Raw genomic sequence first — 13996 nt, forward strand, 5'->3', positions numbered from 1 at the left:
TGTCACTCAGAGCACAGACCCCCTGGAGCCTTCAGACACCACACTATAGCAGGCACCCCCAGTGCGCCCTTGGGCGCCCTCATGCCCACCACCCTGGGAGCCAGCATGTGGCTGCACCCATGTTCCTGCTAGGGTGCCCCGCTGTCCCCCACCTCCAGCTAAGAAATGTGGCGGTGCTGCCTCTACATTCAAAACCACAGTCTTACACATCCAGAGCATTTGACTTGTTTCGTTTTGTCCTTTGTTTATAAAGGCTAAGACAGACAGCTCAGTTAGTATGCAGGCTCAGAGGTGTGGTGGGGCACCATGTTCCCCCCCACACACACACAATGACTCTCCCTGAGACTCTGGAGCTGGGCAGTGGGGCAGGTGAGATGGTCTCACCTGTCCTGGAGGCTGAGCTGGTGGGAGGGATAGGAGGGTGGGGGTTGATCAGACAGGCATCGTCTCCTGCTGCTCCGGACACTTTCTGAGTGGCCAGCCATTCAGGGGCCTGGAAATGGACTCCCCCTCCTTCTTTAAAATGGGCCTCACCAAACACCTTTCGTTACAACTCTGAATCTGGCCGAAAGCCCTCCTTTGTCCCCCATTATTCGCTCACTAACCGAGTCCATTGTCACGATGCCGAAGTTAATTTGATCAACATTGGGACATTTAACTTTTATGTCCGGTCAAAAGAGTTGTCTCACGCTCATTCTGGGCATTCAAGAGCAGTGATCGCCAGAGAAATAACGTCGCCTCGCACAATTCCGGGCAATTAGTTTCCCAGGAGCAGCGCCGGGATACGCAGGCGACACACAGCCTGCTTTGTCACCACGGAAGGTCATCCATCAACTGTCAGCTGCTCAAAGGCCCACGTTTCTAGGCAAAGCGAGCTCCGCGCTAACGATCCAGGTCACTGGGCAGCCCCGGCCCGGAATGCTCGTCCTCTGGACTCCTCCTGCCTGGAGCCACAGGGACAGCCGCCACTGCCGGAGCTCTGTGCCAGCGGTTGAAGCCACACAGCCACGTGCAAAAGTGGGTGTGAAGCCCTGACCTGGGCAGGAGCCACCTGGGAAAGCCCTGCCCAGCCAGCCCCTGCAGGCCCTTGGTATGAGCACATGCAACTCCTGTTGGGTCTCAGAGCAGACCCGCCCCTCCTGGCTGCAGACTAAACGTTTGTACCTAGTCCTGCGTGCAGCAGGCGCTCAGCTCTTATGTCTCCGCCGGACGTGGGAGGGACGAGCAGCCAAGGAAGGGGGCCTGTTTCTCTGCCATCTGGGGCCACGCAGATCTCTGCTTCACGCTACAAGGCTATGTTTCAAAGACAGCTCCTGAGGAGCAAAGCACTAGACCATGGCAACTGTCACCACAGTGGATGCCGTGGTGACTCCTCTGAGCTCCTCGGGACACCCAGGGCACATTGCAGGGCACACAACAGGAGGGGCTCTTCAGGGTACATCTTAAGGGATGCTGTCTCCAGGCTCCTTGGGGCTGCTCAGGGCTCTTTCGGGGATGACACTATAGGGGACACCTGGAGGCTCCTCAGGAGACACATCAGGGACACAGGGACAACTCTGCCTTCGAAAGGAGGAGGGAGGACAAGAGCACCTTAGTAGTGAGGAAAGCCCCATGTGGCACTTAGCGCGCAGGACACCCTCACACAGGGCACCCTCCACCTCCTCAGCCCTTCCTGCATGGGCCCCTGGAGTGGGGACACAGGATACCTTCCCCCTCATCTCTGCACAAGGGGGGGGCTCTAGGTAGGAGGGTCCTTTCAGACAAATGAACTGGGGCCATGGGGGCAGTGAAGGCTGAGAGGTCAGGATTTGTAATTAGCACCTGAGTTACCACGACAATAGGCTCAGGCTCGCTTCCCAGAGGGGCTTTTCCTGGCATCCACGTCAGGGCCCAAGCATCTCCACAAGGATCTCCCCAGGGCAGCAATCGGACTGCTTGCTGCCTCAGCCTGGGGCTTACACAGCGCAGGCTTGTGGACACAGCTGCATCTCAGGGATGGGAAATCCCACCCCCACCTTGGAGTTGGAGGACAGGGGCCAGTTTGCTGGCAGCCTGGTGCCCCTGACACTGAGGGGGACTGTCCTATGACTGTGGGCAGCGGCATGGACTGGTCGTTGAGGCTCTTTCTTGTTGGGTCCTGGATAGAACCTTGTGTGCAGCCAGACTGTGCAAGGGTACCACGGGCACTCAGCTGGCCCTGATGCCACCATGGCTCAGGCCTCAGCTCATGGAACTCAGCCTTGAGCATCACGCCCACTGGTTCAGGACAGACGGGAAGCTGGAATTGTGGTTGTCTCTGGACAATGTCAGTACAACCGTTGTCCCTCAGACTTTGGGGACCAGGCCTGTGCTGCCTGTCACCGCTGCTGGATGATGAGACTGACATGCCTGCGCGCCAGATGAAGGCTCACTGGGCCACAGGCACCGGCAGCACCATGCGTGGCTGCAAGCAGGCACTCCACCATCGGCCCGGAACACTGTCTTTGCAGCTTATGTCATTCTGTGTGAACAAGGCAGGATGTGCTGTGAGCTGACTTCCCATCACCGCAGCCGCTGACAAGGCTGTGCATTTGGGAGCAGCCCTCTCTGCTTTTCGGTCCCAGTGCACGTTGCTGGAATTAGAATGCAGGTGCATGCACTCCGATCTGACAGCCCTCCGTCTCGGCTCTGAGTGGCCTCCACACCTCACGCTGCTGCTGTCGATCAGCCAGCTGGTATAGGGAGCCAGGCAGGCATGGGTGATCACGTCAGGTTTTCAATGGCAGTGCTGCCAGCTTCACAACCCCTCCTGTAAGGCTGCTGTGGGCATGAACCATGCTGGTGGGCTTCTCTGTGGGTAGTGGGTGGCACAAGGTGACACCAGGGTCCCAAAGGCAGCCTCACACAGGGCTGCCTTTTCCTTTGTGAAGCCAGGCGTGGGGAGCACTACAAGATGAGGAATTTGCTGTGAATTACCTCTGTTGTTGAACCAGACTGTCCCTTCTGTTGCTCACTGGTACAGAGGCCAATCGCACTCCGTTCTCTGAATCTCCAAGCTCGCTTTCTGTAACCAACCCCCACCTCCTGCTGTGCAGCCCCTGGGGCCTAGGGGGGTCCCAGCAGAGTGGGGGCTTCTCTCCATCCTGTTCTTGAGAGACGAGGAAAATTCCTTGAGCTCAGGCTTCATGCCCACACCGGTTCAGGAGACACTGGGAGCCTTCTGGGTGCCTGCCTTCAGACGGCTGCCGCTGCTCCATGGTGGGCATGGTCAGCCGGTACCACCTGAGACTGGCCAGTGTCAGGAGCAGTCTGTCAATGGCTTCCTTGGCGCTGACTGTCCGAGGTGGCAGCCCCGCCCTTCTGCATGTTCTCCCAGGGCCCCCTCCCTAGGAGCGCCCCATGTTGGTTTTACCCCAGGAGACTGTGTGCCCTGCCGGCTTCCTTAGGTCCCACCTAGTCTCTGTGGGACCTGCCTAGCCCAGGTCTCAAGAGAGGGTCCTGACCAGCTTCCCCTTCCCAGAGCCCCCCCAAGGTCTTCTAGAACTTTCTTACAGAAGCAAAGCCATTCACAGACTGTGGCAGCCCCTCCAGAGGCTGTGAGCAGTTGTGGTGGCCCCGGCTGGCCCTCCTGGATCCCTTCTACACGTTGAGCTTCCCCTGGGGTTAGGAGGCCCGTGGGGTAGGGCGCCTGCTGGGGGCCTTCTCAGGACTCCATTGTGCTGCCCCCAGGCTCTGGCCCCGTTGTGAGAGACAGTCTAAGAAGGTGAAGGTACCAGTCACCTGTGTCGTCAGTAACTTTCAAAGTGCGCCTCTATTTGCCCAAATTAACACACAGGGAAAGTGATTCTGGTTATAAGGGAAAACAGATGTTTTCATGGACTTTGGCAGGAAAAGTGAGATGTCAGTGGAATATGGAATTAGCTGAGATGGTTTGTTTTTAGAAGTTGCAGTGAGGCCCTCCACAGTGGGAAGCACAGCGCCTATGGGCCGGTGGGAGTGGCAGTTCTCACACGCGGGTGGGGAAGAGCAGACAGGTAATTTTTCAGAGAAGCCTCCCTCCCAATGGGATTCCTCTCGGCTCAAAGCCACGCAGAGAGGAGCAAGGCGAGGGTTCGTCTGAATTGGAAGAAAGTGAAGTGAATGTGAGTGGCTCGTGGCTTATGGGTGATGGGCCTCCAAGAAGCTCCTGGACTCAGGCCCAGGGCAGGCCTGACTCAGAGCAGAGAGCCCCCCATGGTCGGTGGGCAGTGGGGTCAGGCCTCAGGGCTGCTTCCTGATGGCCAGGGTTAAACCTCAGCCTTGTTCTGGGGGCATCCAGGGCCGTGCAAGGACTTCAGGAGTTCCCACCTGTGATGCCCAGCGTGGAGCTCTCTGTACAACAGGGAGAACCGAGCTGCCTGTGTGAAAAAACACCAAGACGGCCTTCTGTGCGTCCCCTCGCTTGGAGGGCCCCTGATGCCCATCCAGGGCACATGCTGTGCGGTGGGCTGCAGTGGGGGCGGGCCAGGCCTGCAGGAGTCTCCACCACCTGCTCCAAGGAACCTCCAGGGAGGCAGGCATACGAGTGACTGTGTGGTGGCAGCTAGCATCCCAGAGTGGGTCTGCTAAAGCACTGTCCCTAGACTGCATAGCTGGAGACCCTGCTGACCTCGAGCCCAGGGGCCCTGGGCCACATGGTCACTGGGAAGGGAGATGGTCGAGAGGCCAGGCAGCATCTGGCTAGGAAGGCCTGGGTGCTGTGACGTTGTCACTGTGGGAATGACCTGACATTCAGAGTGAACATATATCCCCGGCTGGGGTAGCCAGAGGCCAGGGGGCTGTGGGCATCTTGGGTAGCTCCCTGCCACGTCTGTTCTCAGATCCAGAAAGAGCCCTCCCCTGACCAGGCAGGCCTTTCTCTGGCCCCTCTCCCCTTTGTTGTAGCAGGCTCTTCAGGGTTGAACCTGCTCTCCCCCCCCAACCCCAGGGTGCCACCTGTCTGTCCACTGATTGGACGTTTGTGCATTGCGGCACATGGGGAATAAAGTGATTTATACCCTAGAACGTGGGTCGGAGTCCCTGGGGGCGGTGCAGGACCAGCAGTGCTGGGTGCCATTGGGTGAGGGCCCAGTGCTTCAGAGCCGACTTGTGGGCTGGGCACGGCGTGGAACGCAGCAAGGACGCATGAATGGACGGTGGGGAAGCAGGGCGTGCGCCCATGGGGCAGGGCGGGGTGGGCATACCTACTAACCCATCTGCTTCTCCCGCCAGGATCTGCGACCAGAGGTTCGAGAAAGTGGCATACTTCGTCTTTGGTGATTTCAACTTCCGCCTGGACTCCAAGTCTGTGGTGGAGGTAGGTTGGCCCCCTGGGCTCATGGACAAAGGTGGGAGGGGCATTGGCCTCTGGGGCAGTTCCTCAGCTGTGTCTTACAGCAGGAACTCCCAAAGGGCACAGGCTTTCCAGCCCCGGGGAAGCCATGGTGGGGGCTGGGAGCCAGCTGCCGTCGCCCTCAGTCAGACAGCCGGTTACTAGCGCCCTGAGCCTGGAATCTGGTGCCGTGGGCTCTGTTGCCAACTGCAGGACACTGGAAAGCTGCTGACTCAGGGTGGGGGTGTGGGATGGCGTGATAGGTGCCAGCAGGGAAGGAGCAACTTGGAGAGGGGGACCTGCCTGGGTAAGGGGCTATGGCTGGGAATGTGGCAGTCGGGATGTGGCCCCAGGAAATGACAGGAAAGCCACAGCTCAGGACCGGGGAAGTCCACCTGGGGGTCTCTGAAGGGCTGGGCTCTTCCAGAGATATTGTTATGGTAACACCCAGCCCTCGTTAGGCCTTGAGATGCTGGCTGTACGCCTCAGGGTGCAGAGATGCACAGGGCTCAGGGGACCAGGACACCCTCCCTCCAGCCCTGCATGGGACCTGGGGCCCCTAGGACACGCCCTGCTAGCAGTAGGGAGCCTGCTGATACACCATAGGTAGGGACAGTGCTCGGCACACACTAGGGCCACTTGAGGTGACAGTGGCTGTGAGAGAAATGAGAGCCCGGGGCCTTGACGTGACTCTGTCCCATGCGTGTAGCTCATCAGGACTGCCCGATTATTTCCCTTGACCTTGGAAGCCGTTCCCAGGATGGAGGCTGGCAGGCCCCCATGTCTCTCATTGACTGTGTTTCAGCCAATGGGTCTCCCAAAGGAAGGGGCACTCAGACCATCCCCCTGGGTCTGAGATGGCCACTGGCCAGCCTCACCAATGGAGGGGCCACTGAGACCATCCCTTGGGACCTGAGACAGCAAATGGTCAGCTTCATGGAATGAAGGGGGAGTTCATACTGTCCATGGGGCCCGAGACGGCCACTGGTCAGCTGGCTCCCCTTCTCCTCTTGGGCTGCTCATTAGGGTGGAAACCAAGGTCCTGGTGTGGGCACCTGTCAGCATTTGGCTGCCTTTGCACCTGATGCTGCTCAGGGCTGCCCAGCCATGCGTCCCTCCTTCTAGTCCTTCCCATGAGGTGTGGACATTGGTACTGTTTCTGACGCACCCTGGAGTGGCCACCTGAGACCAGAGACCCAGCATGTGCTCGAGTGACCAGATGGTGACATCTTTCCCACAGTGGTTTCCAACCACACCGCATAGCTGATCCCTTTGGAATGCAGCACATCTCCAAGGAGGACCGCAGAGGGGACACGCAGGCCCAGAGTTCAGGGGTCCTCCAGGCAGAGGGGCTGCGCTGGCCGGAGTTCAGGGGTCCTCCAGGCAGAGGGGGCCATGCAGACCCGGAGTTCAGGGGTCCTCCAGGCAGGGGGGGGCCCATGCAGACCCGGAGTTCAGGGGTCCTCCAGGCAGGGGGGGGCCCATGCAGACCCGGAGTTCAGGGGTCCTCCAGGCAGGGGGGGGCCCCACTCGGGCCCCGAGTTCAGGGGTCCTCCAGGCAGAGGGGCTGCGCTGGCCGGGAGTTCAGGGGTCCTCCAGGCAGAGGGGGCCATGCAGACCCGGAGTTCAGGGGTCCTCCAGGCAGGGGGGGGCCCATGCAGACCCGGAGTTCAGGGGTCCTCCAGGCAGGGGGGGGCCCATGCAGACCCGGAGTTCAGGGGTCCTCCAGGCAGGGGGGGGCCCCACTCGGGCCCCGAGTTCAGGGGTCCTCCAGGCAGAGGGGCTGTGCTGGCCGGGAGTTCAGGGGTCCTCCAGGCAGAGGGGGCCATGCAGACCCGGAGTTCAGGGGTCCTCCAGGCAGAGGGGGCCATGCAGACCCGGAGTTCAGGGGTCCTCCAGGCAGGGGGGGGGCCCATGCAGGCCCAAAACTCAGGGTTCCTCCATGCAGGGGGCTCCCGCTCAGGCCCCAAATTCAGGGGTCCTCCAGGCAGGGGGGCCCCACGCAGGCCCCAAGCTGGTGGAAGCTGGCGTTTGCCACTCTTCCCCCAGCTTCTCAAGTGCCCCCGAGGCAGTGCTGCCTGCTGACCGTGCAGGGCCACCCACTTCCCCGCTTCCAGCCCCTGCTGCCCTCTGGACCAGGCTCCTCCATGCCTGCTGTCAGCGCCGGGACCTGTGACATCAGGGTTCAGCTGTGCCTACAGGAAGTTTAGCAGGATGCACTCCACTTCTGCCAGGTCGAGCCAGGCAGCCTATCCTCCTTGGACACTGGCAACCAGAGAGCAACGAGCTGCTTAATTGCTAATAAAAATAAGAGTAAACATTATGTAGGTGGTTCCCCCTCCCCGAGGAGGAACAATACATTAGTGGTCTGCCACAGCGTAAACATTTTTATGTTAGTCTTAATCTTGAGTTTTATTGATCGTTTTGCTAGGAAGCTGCGTTCGTGTTGTTGGAGGAATGGGGATCAGTAGCGCTCCTGGGGCAAGAGTGGCGGGAGGGAGGATTCCAGGTGATGCCTCTGGAACCTTCGAGGAAGACTCCTCCCACTTCAGCCCTCTCTCACAGCCAACAGTATTCTGTGGAGCTTCTGGGGCCAGTCACCAGCGGAAAGCGTGTATATGTGGTCCTGGGGGGTGCCTGCATACTCTGGTGTTGGCATGTGTGTACGTTGGAGCTGGCATGTGTTGGCATGTATGTGTGCACATTTGTGCTAGTGGGGAACAGTCTGAACATTGCCCCTCTGGGCATTGGTCTGAGTGGGCAGGCAGTCGCCGTGCAGGGTCAGTCCCCAAGGCTGCAGGTGTTTCTCGCCCACAGCCCAGGGTGCCCAGTGCTGCTGCCAACAGACAGCATGGTGCCTCATGGGAGGAACCTCAGTTGGGGCTGGGCACCGTTGGCATACTCAGAGCAGGGGAGGGAAGTCCGTCCTTACTAACTGACCGGTTTTCCTGGGAGACAAGTAGCCCTCTTGGCCTCTGCCCAGCCTCCAGTGCCCCTGCGAAGGACAGGAAGCCGCCCATTAGCATGGAGAGCACTGCTCTCAAACCATGCTGACGTTTGTGGGAACTGCAGAAAAACTCCCAGAAAGCACCTCTGTGGGCGCAGACGTGGGGCAGAGGTGCCATGGGCCATGGGTGGTCAGTACTGGACAGAGGCAAGTGTGTGACCCTGTCTGGTGCTTGGAAAGACAGGACACCTGTGTGATCTTGTCAGGCTCAGGGTGCAGCGCCCGGGCACGGATGGCCTGAGGGGCGCCCTTGTGGAGATGCCCCAGAGCATGAGAGCTCCATAGGACCTGGCCTCCCTGAGGATTCAGCGGTGGCCACATCTGTGCCTACAGGCTTCTGTCCTGGACAGCTCCACGCCTTGCTTTCTGCTGCGCACAGTGGGGCAGCCCACACTGACCCGCTCCCTGTCCTGGGCGCCGTGGGAGATTCATGGGAGGCTAATTAGTTCCACCTCACGCGATGCCCGAGAGCCAGCCTTGGAGGCCGGACCAAATCAAGGGACTGCTCGTCTCCTGAGGGCCAGCTGCAGAGGGTGACTGGCCAGTTTGTAGGGGGCTCTGTGTGTGGGTGGGCCGGGGGAATGTTAGCTTGCCTGGGTGTGGAGATGTCTGCTGAGGGCTGCCCTACCTATGTGGGGGCATGTTTCCATGCCCACACGTGGAGACATCCTTGGGAGGAGGAGGGGCATGCTGCCCAGCCTGTTAATGGAGATTGCGGAGGCGGGGGCTGTGTTGCCCGGCCTGGGTGGGGCTGGATGCTGGGCCAGCCTTGCTGACCGCTACCACTCAGTGCAGGTGTGCTCGCCGAGCAGAACAGAGGTGCCGGTCTTGAGCTGATGCCGTGGTTGCTTCCCCGGGCACCCCCGAACGGCGCGCATGAGCACCGAGGGAGCCTCCAGGCGTGTCGAGAGGCTGTGCGGTGTGGGTGCTGGCAGCTGGGCTGTCGCCGCGGTGACAGCAACAACAGTGCCGCTGGCATGCCTGCCTCTTGGCGCCACACCTGCGTGCGCCCTGCTGGCAGTGACGGAGATGGATGGGTTTTTGGGAACAGTGGTGGTGCCTCCCTCCAGAGCCAGCTGCCCGTGGCTGACAGATACATGGTCGCATGCCACCTGGGCCCGCAGGACAGGGTCCAGAGAGCACCCTGATGGAGCAGAGCCCTGCCCAAGCCCTGCCTGGCTTCAGGACCCTGCTGCCCCGAGGGAGGGGTCGCCAGTTAGGGGCCCATTGACTGGGGGCACAGGCCGCCCTGCTGGCCCTTGGCAGTGTGACTGGGCCCCAGTCAGTGTCGCCGGCACACAGGTTACCACCGGAAGGCATGTCGCCAGCCGGCCCCAGGGTCCCTGCTCGCCCTCCTGGGGCCTGGCACTGAGGGCCCCCACTGCCTATCCCACAGGCAAGTCTCTTGCTCTTGGTTTTCCACTGCTGCAGTGGCAGGCAGCCGAGTCCGAGCCTCTCACAGCGACCTGAGGGCTGCCGGGGGCTGGTATGGCTGAGTAGGCAGGGGGCTGTCTGGAGTGGGTCAGCAGGGTGATCCACTGTAGGGACCACAAACGGTAGGGCTCAGACTGTCCTCCACAGCCTGGTTGTCTTCCGGGGTCTGCTCAGGCCGTTAGTTTCAAGGGGAGTGATCTTCTGCTGGCACCAACGGAGGAAACCTCTGTGACTGTGACGGGGCCACCGCTGCTGCGTGAGGGACTCGGGCTGTTTTCATGGCGACGCTTCCTGGTGGAGCACAGAGAGCCCAGGGCTCAGTCTGCTCCCTGCCCTCTCAGCCCCCACACCTGGCCTGTGCCCCCTCCGTTGGCCCTCATACCCAGCATGTGCCGGCCAGCTCTGCTGTGGGCAGAGGGCACATTGTCTCCTGGGGCAGCACGCTGACTTACATGGTGTATCTGTGTTTCTCCCTGTGGGCAGGGGACCTGTAAACCATGCTGCTGGAAGTAGAAGTTCCCATTGTCCCTGGGTCAGGAAGGGCAGAACTGGCCTCCTGGGGCCAGCCTTGCCAGGCCACTTGTGTCCTTCCTGGTGTCCACCAGGATAGAGGCACCACTGCTGCACCCGCCGGTTCCTGCACTGCAGGCTCAGGCAAAGCCGGCTGCTCAGCCCTTTGTGCGCAGGCTTTGTCTCTGATTTCACGCTGTCAGAGGGCCGCGTGCTTCCTGCCCCAAGTCGTCACTGGGATAAAAGCCCCGAGCAGGGTCATGTTGGGAGGGATGGGCATGAAAAATTGTTAGAATGTACTGCAAGCCCACCCAGCAGCGGCGGTCTGCAGCACAGTTGGGGCCAGGCCCAGGGGGCCGCAGGGCACAGGCGGACCTGCTGTGGCAGGACAGGTGTGCGTGACCCTCACCTCCAGGTATGCCGGCCTTTCCTGCACCCTTCGCCTTGCCGACGGCGCAGGCAGGTGCGGTGTGGAGGGGCCGGCAGGCTGGCCCTTGCGCTTCATTCATTTGTCCTCTTCCCGTCCCCCTGCCAGGCTCTGGGCTCTGCTGGTTCCTCACCAGTGGCTCCACACCAGGTGGGCATGGCGGGGTGACCAGCAGAGCAAGGCCTTGGGAGCCTGGGGAGGAAGCAGGAGTGGCTGGTTTGTGGAGACATTGGGTGCCGTCCTGTGAGCAAGGGCGGTCCCCGCTACTTTGTTGGAAACTTTCTGCCCCGGCCCAATGGGTGCTGAGTGAGGAGGCAGTCAGCACAGCTCCCAGGCCTTGGCATACCTGGAGGACCCGCTCCCTGTTTTCTGGACCAGACATGTGCCCAGCAGGACCCCCTGCTGACCAGGGTCAGGATTAGACCGGCCACTCTGTTCTGTCTCTCCAGGGGGAGGGGGCCAGAGCAGCCCCGGGGAGGCCCCCACACAGCTCGCACCTCTTACTGCAGAGAGACCGAAGTGCCTGTCAAGAGGAGATTGGATGGGCCATGTCCCCTCTCGTTCTGCATCTGCCAGCTTCCTCCAGAGACCTTTGAACTGTGGCTTCTGAGTCAGGCCTTTCCGCCTGCCCCAGGACCCCTCGCTCTGCATCAAGGGGCGCAGACTTCATGGGGAAACACTCCTAATGGGGTCTGAGAGAGGCAGGCGGTGGACCTGTAAATGAAGAGGAGGGAGCCAGCAGGCCCTCTTCCTGACAAGGCACCACCTGAGGCCAGGGGCCGGAGGTAGAGGGCCCAGAACAGAATAGCCATCCATCCGGGATTTGCTTCCTTGGCTTCTGGAGAGCCTCAACGGAGACTGTCTGCCACCCACCCCGACGGAGTCCTCAGCCCTTGTCCTCACTGCTTCTCTGTAGAGAAAGAGCCCTGGTGATGGAAAGACGGTTTAGGGGAGGGGTGGGAGCAAGGCACCTACCTGTGTGATTAAGTGACTGGGGGTTAAGTTCGAGAAAGCCAAAGGTACAGAGTGAGTGTGAAAGATGAGAGTATGAAGTGAGTGTGAGAGGACAGTATGGAGTGAGTGTGAAAGATGAGAGTACAGAGTGAGTGTGAGAGGAGAGTACGGAGTGAGTGTGAGATGAGAGTACAGAATGAGTGTGAAAGGACAGTATGGAGGGAGTGTGAGAGGACAGTATGTACTGAGTGTGAGATGAGAGTACAGAGTGAGTGTGAGAGGACAGTATGGAGTGAGTATGAGATGAGAGTACAGAGTGAGTGTGAGATGAGAGTACAGAGTGAGTGTGAGAGGACAGTATGGAGTGAGTGTGAGAGGAGTACAGAGTGAGTGTGAGAGGAGAGTACAGAGTGAGTGTGAAAGGACAGTATGGAGGGAGTGTGAGAGGACAGTATGTAGTGAGTGTGAGATGAGAGTACAGAGTGAGTGTGAGGACAGTATGGAGTGAGTGTGAGAGGACAGTATGGAGTGAGTGTGAGAGGAGAGTACAGAGTGAGTGTGAGAGGAGAGTACAGAGTGAGTGTGAGTTGAGAGTACAGAGTGAGTGTGAGAGGAGAGTACAGAGTGAGTGTGAGAGGACAGTGTGGAGTGAGTGTGAGATGAGAGTATGGAGTGAGTGTGAGAGGAGAGTACGGAGTGAGTGTGAGTATAGAGTGAGTGAGAGGAGCGTATAGAGTGACTTTGAGTGAGATGAGAGAATGAACAAGTGTGTGAGGGAGTGAGTGAGTGAGTGAGTGAGTGTGCATCTGAGGGAGCCAATGATCGAGAGCATGTGATTGAGAGAATGTGTGTGTGTGTGTGTGTGTGTGTGTGACCGAGAGAGTAAGAGGGAAATGTTAGTATCCAAACAAGTGCTTTGAAATGTTTCCTCATCAAAGCAGAGGAGACCTGGAAAACTAGCAGTTCACAGAGAGGACGTGAGGACTGACCTGCACAGGTGACAGATGGTAGTGTGGACAGTCCTGCTGTCACCTTCAGGAAAACTCATCAGTTTAACTGTCCCAGGAAGGGCCACACAGGCCCAGGTCACAGGCTAGCATCCATCAGCAGGCTCCTAAAGGACAGAAAGCCCACCTCAGATGTTCTGACACCCAGCTCCCTCACAGAGTCAGGGTGAGCCGGAGGCGCAGAGCAAGGGCAGGCTGGGGCACAGGGCTGGGTTGACTCACCAGCAACTGGGTGCTGAGGGTGGAAACTCAACAGGGACATGGTTTTAAGGGGATTCAAAGTAGAAATCCCAGTCCTCTTCCTGCATGTAGAATTTTGGCAGCTGGTGAAGTAGGGACCAAACTGGGACCTGAGCCCCAACAGTCCGAGTGTTGGGCAGTGGGCCGTGCTGGCACTGCGCTGACATTGGGCGCGGTGTGCAGTGCTCACGGCCAGCAGGGGTCAAGAGCCTCCGGAAACCCAAAGGCAGGGCCAGGCGTGGCCACTCTTCACCAGAGCCATGGCGGGAGGGCCCTTTGGACACCTTTCTCCTCATTGAGCTGGGGCAGGCGTGAGCCCAGACCACCTGAGCTTGGCTGCCAGCCTCAGCCCCGCTGCCGTAAGGGGGAGGGCAGCTGCTGGACATGGCTTTAGCTTCTTTGTGTCAGGAGCAGGGGAGGGAGCCAGGTTGGGCCCAGAGTCCAGGTGCTGCTTCCTGGGGTGGGAACCAGACAGGGAGCAAGTGGGGGTCTGCCCTGCTCTCTTGGGGATGGGCTAGCCCCACTACTCTGACTGCCCCCAAGTCAGAAATCAGAGCCAATTCAGTTGGCTTTGAAAGCAACTCCTTTGAAGACTGCATGGACTAGGTCCTCTTGCTGGGGTCCAGGGGTAAGGAGTGCACGCACCCCAGGCTGTTCACCCACAGCTTATGTAAGGTCTGTCTCTCCGGGCTAGATTTATACCTCGCTCCTTGGCTCCGCACGATAAAGAATTCACGCCGAAACCTGGCTCGTGATCCAAGTGAATTTAATGAGAGTTAAAAGAAGCTTCAGGTTTTACGTGGCACCCATAGGATTCCTTTGACCATGCAGCCTGGCAGAGACTATCTCTCTCCCAAATTTTCTTCCCACAAAGTCGACCAGACAAAACCCCTCTCCCTCTCTGTTCCTGCCTTTTCAAGGATTCCTGGGGGAGGCGTGGTGAACGACCCCAGGCCGATCCCATTGGCTGAATTGCAGTCACCTGGCCCAGGTGGGCTGATCCAGGTGTAACGCCCATCGTGCCCACCAGCGGGAAAATCCAGCTTTGTCCTCTGCTGGCTCTCCTGGGCATGCGCCAGTGGACATCC

At 59.5% G+C, this 13996-nt stretch overlaps 1 protein-coding gene across 1 annotated transcript in view; it reads left to right on the forward strand.

The window, feature by feature from the left end:
- Positions 1 to 13996, forward strand: part of INPP5A (inositol polyphosphate-5-phosphatase A) — a 122013-nt gene that overhangs the window by 96864 nt on the left and 11153 nt on the right. Inside the window, exon 9 of the mRNA XM_075533881.1 lies at positions 5230 to 5314. Coding sequence (XP_075389996.1) covers positions 5230 to 5314 — 85 coding nt within the window. The remainder of the gene's footprint in view (positions 1 to 5229; positions 5315 to 13996) is intronic.

The sequence above is a fragment of the Tenrec ecaudatus genome, chromosome 16, assembly GCF_050624435.1.
Source record: "Tenrec ecaudatus isolate mTenEca1 chromosome 16, mTenEca1.hap1, whole genome shotgun sequence".
NCBI lineage: Eukaryota > Metazoa > Chordata > Mammalia > Afrosoricida > Tenrecidae > Tenrec > Tenrec ecaudatus.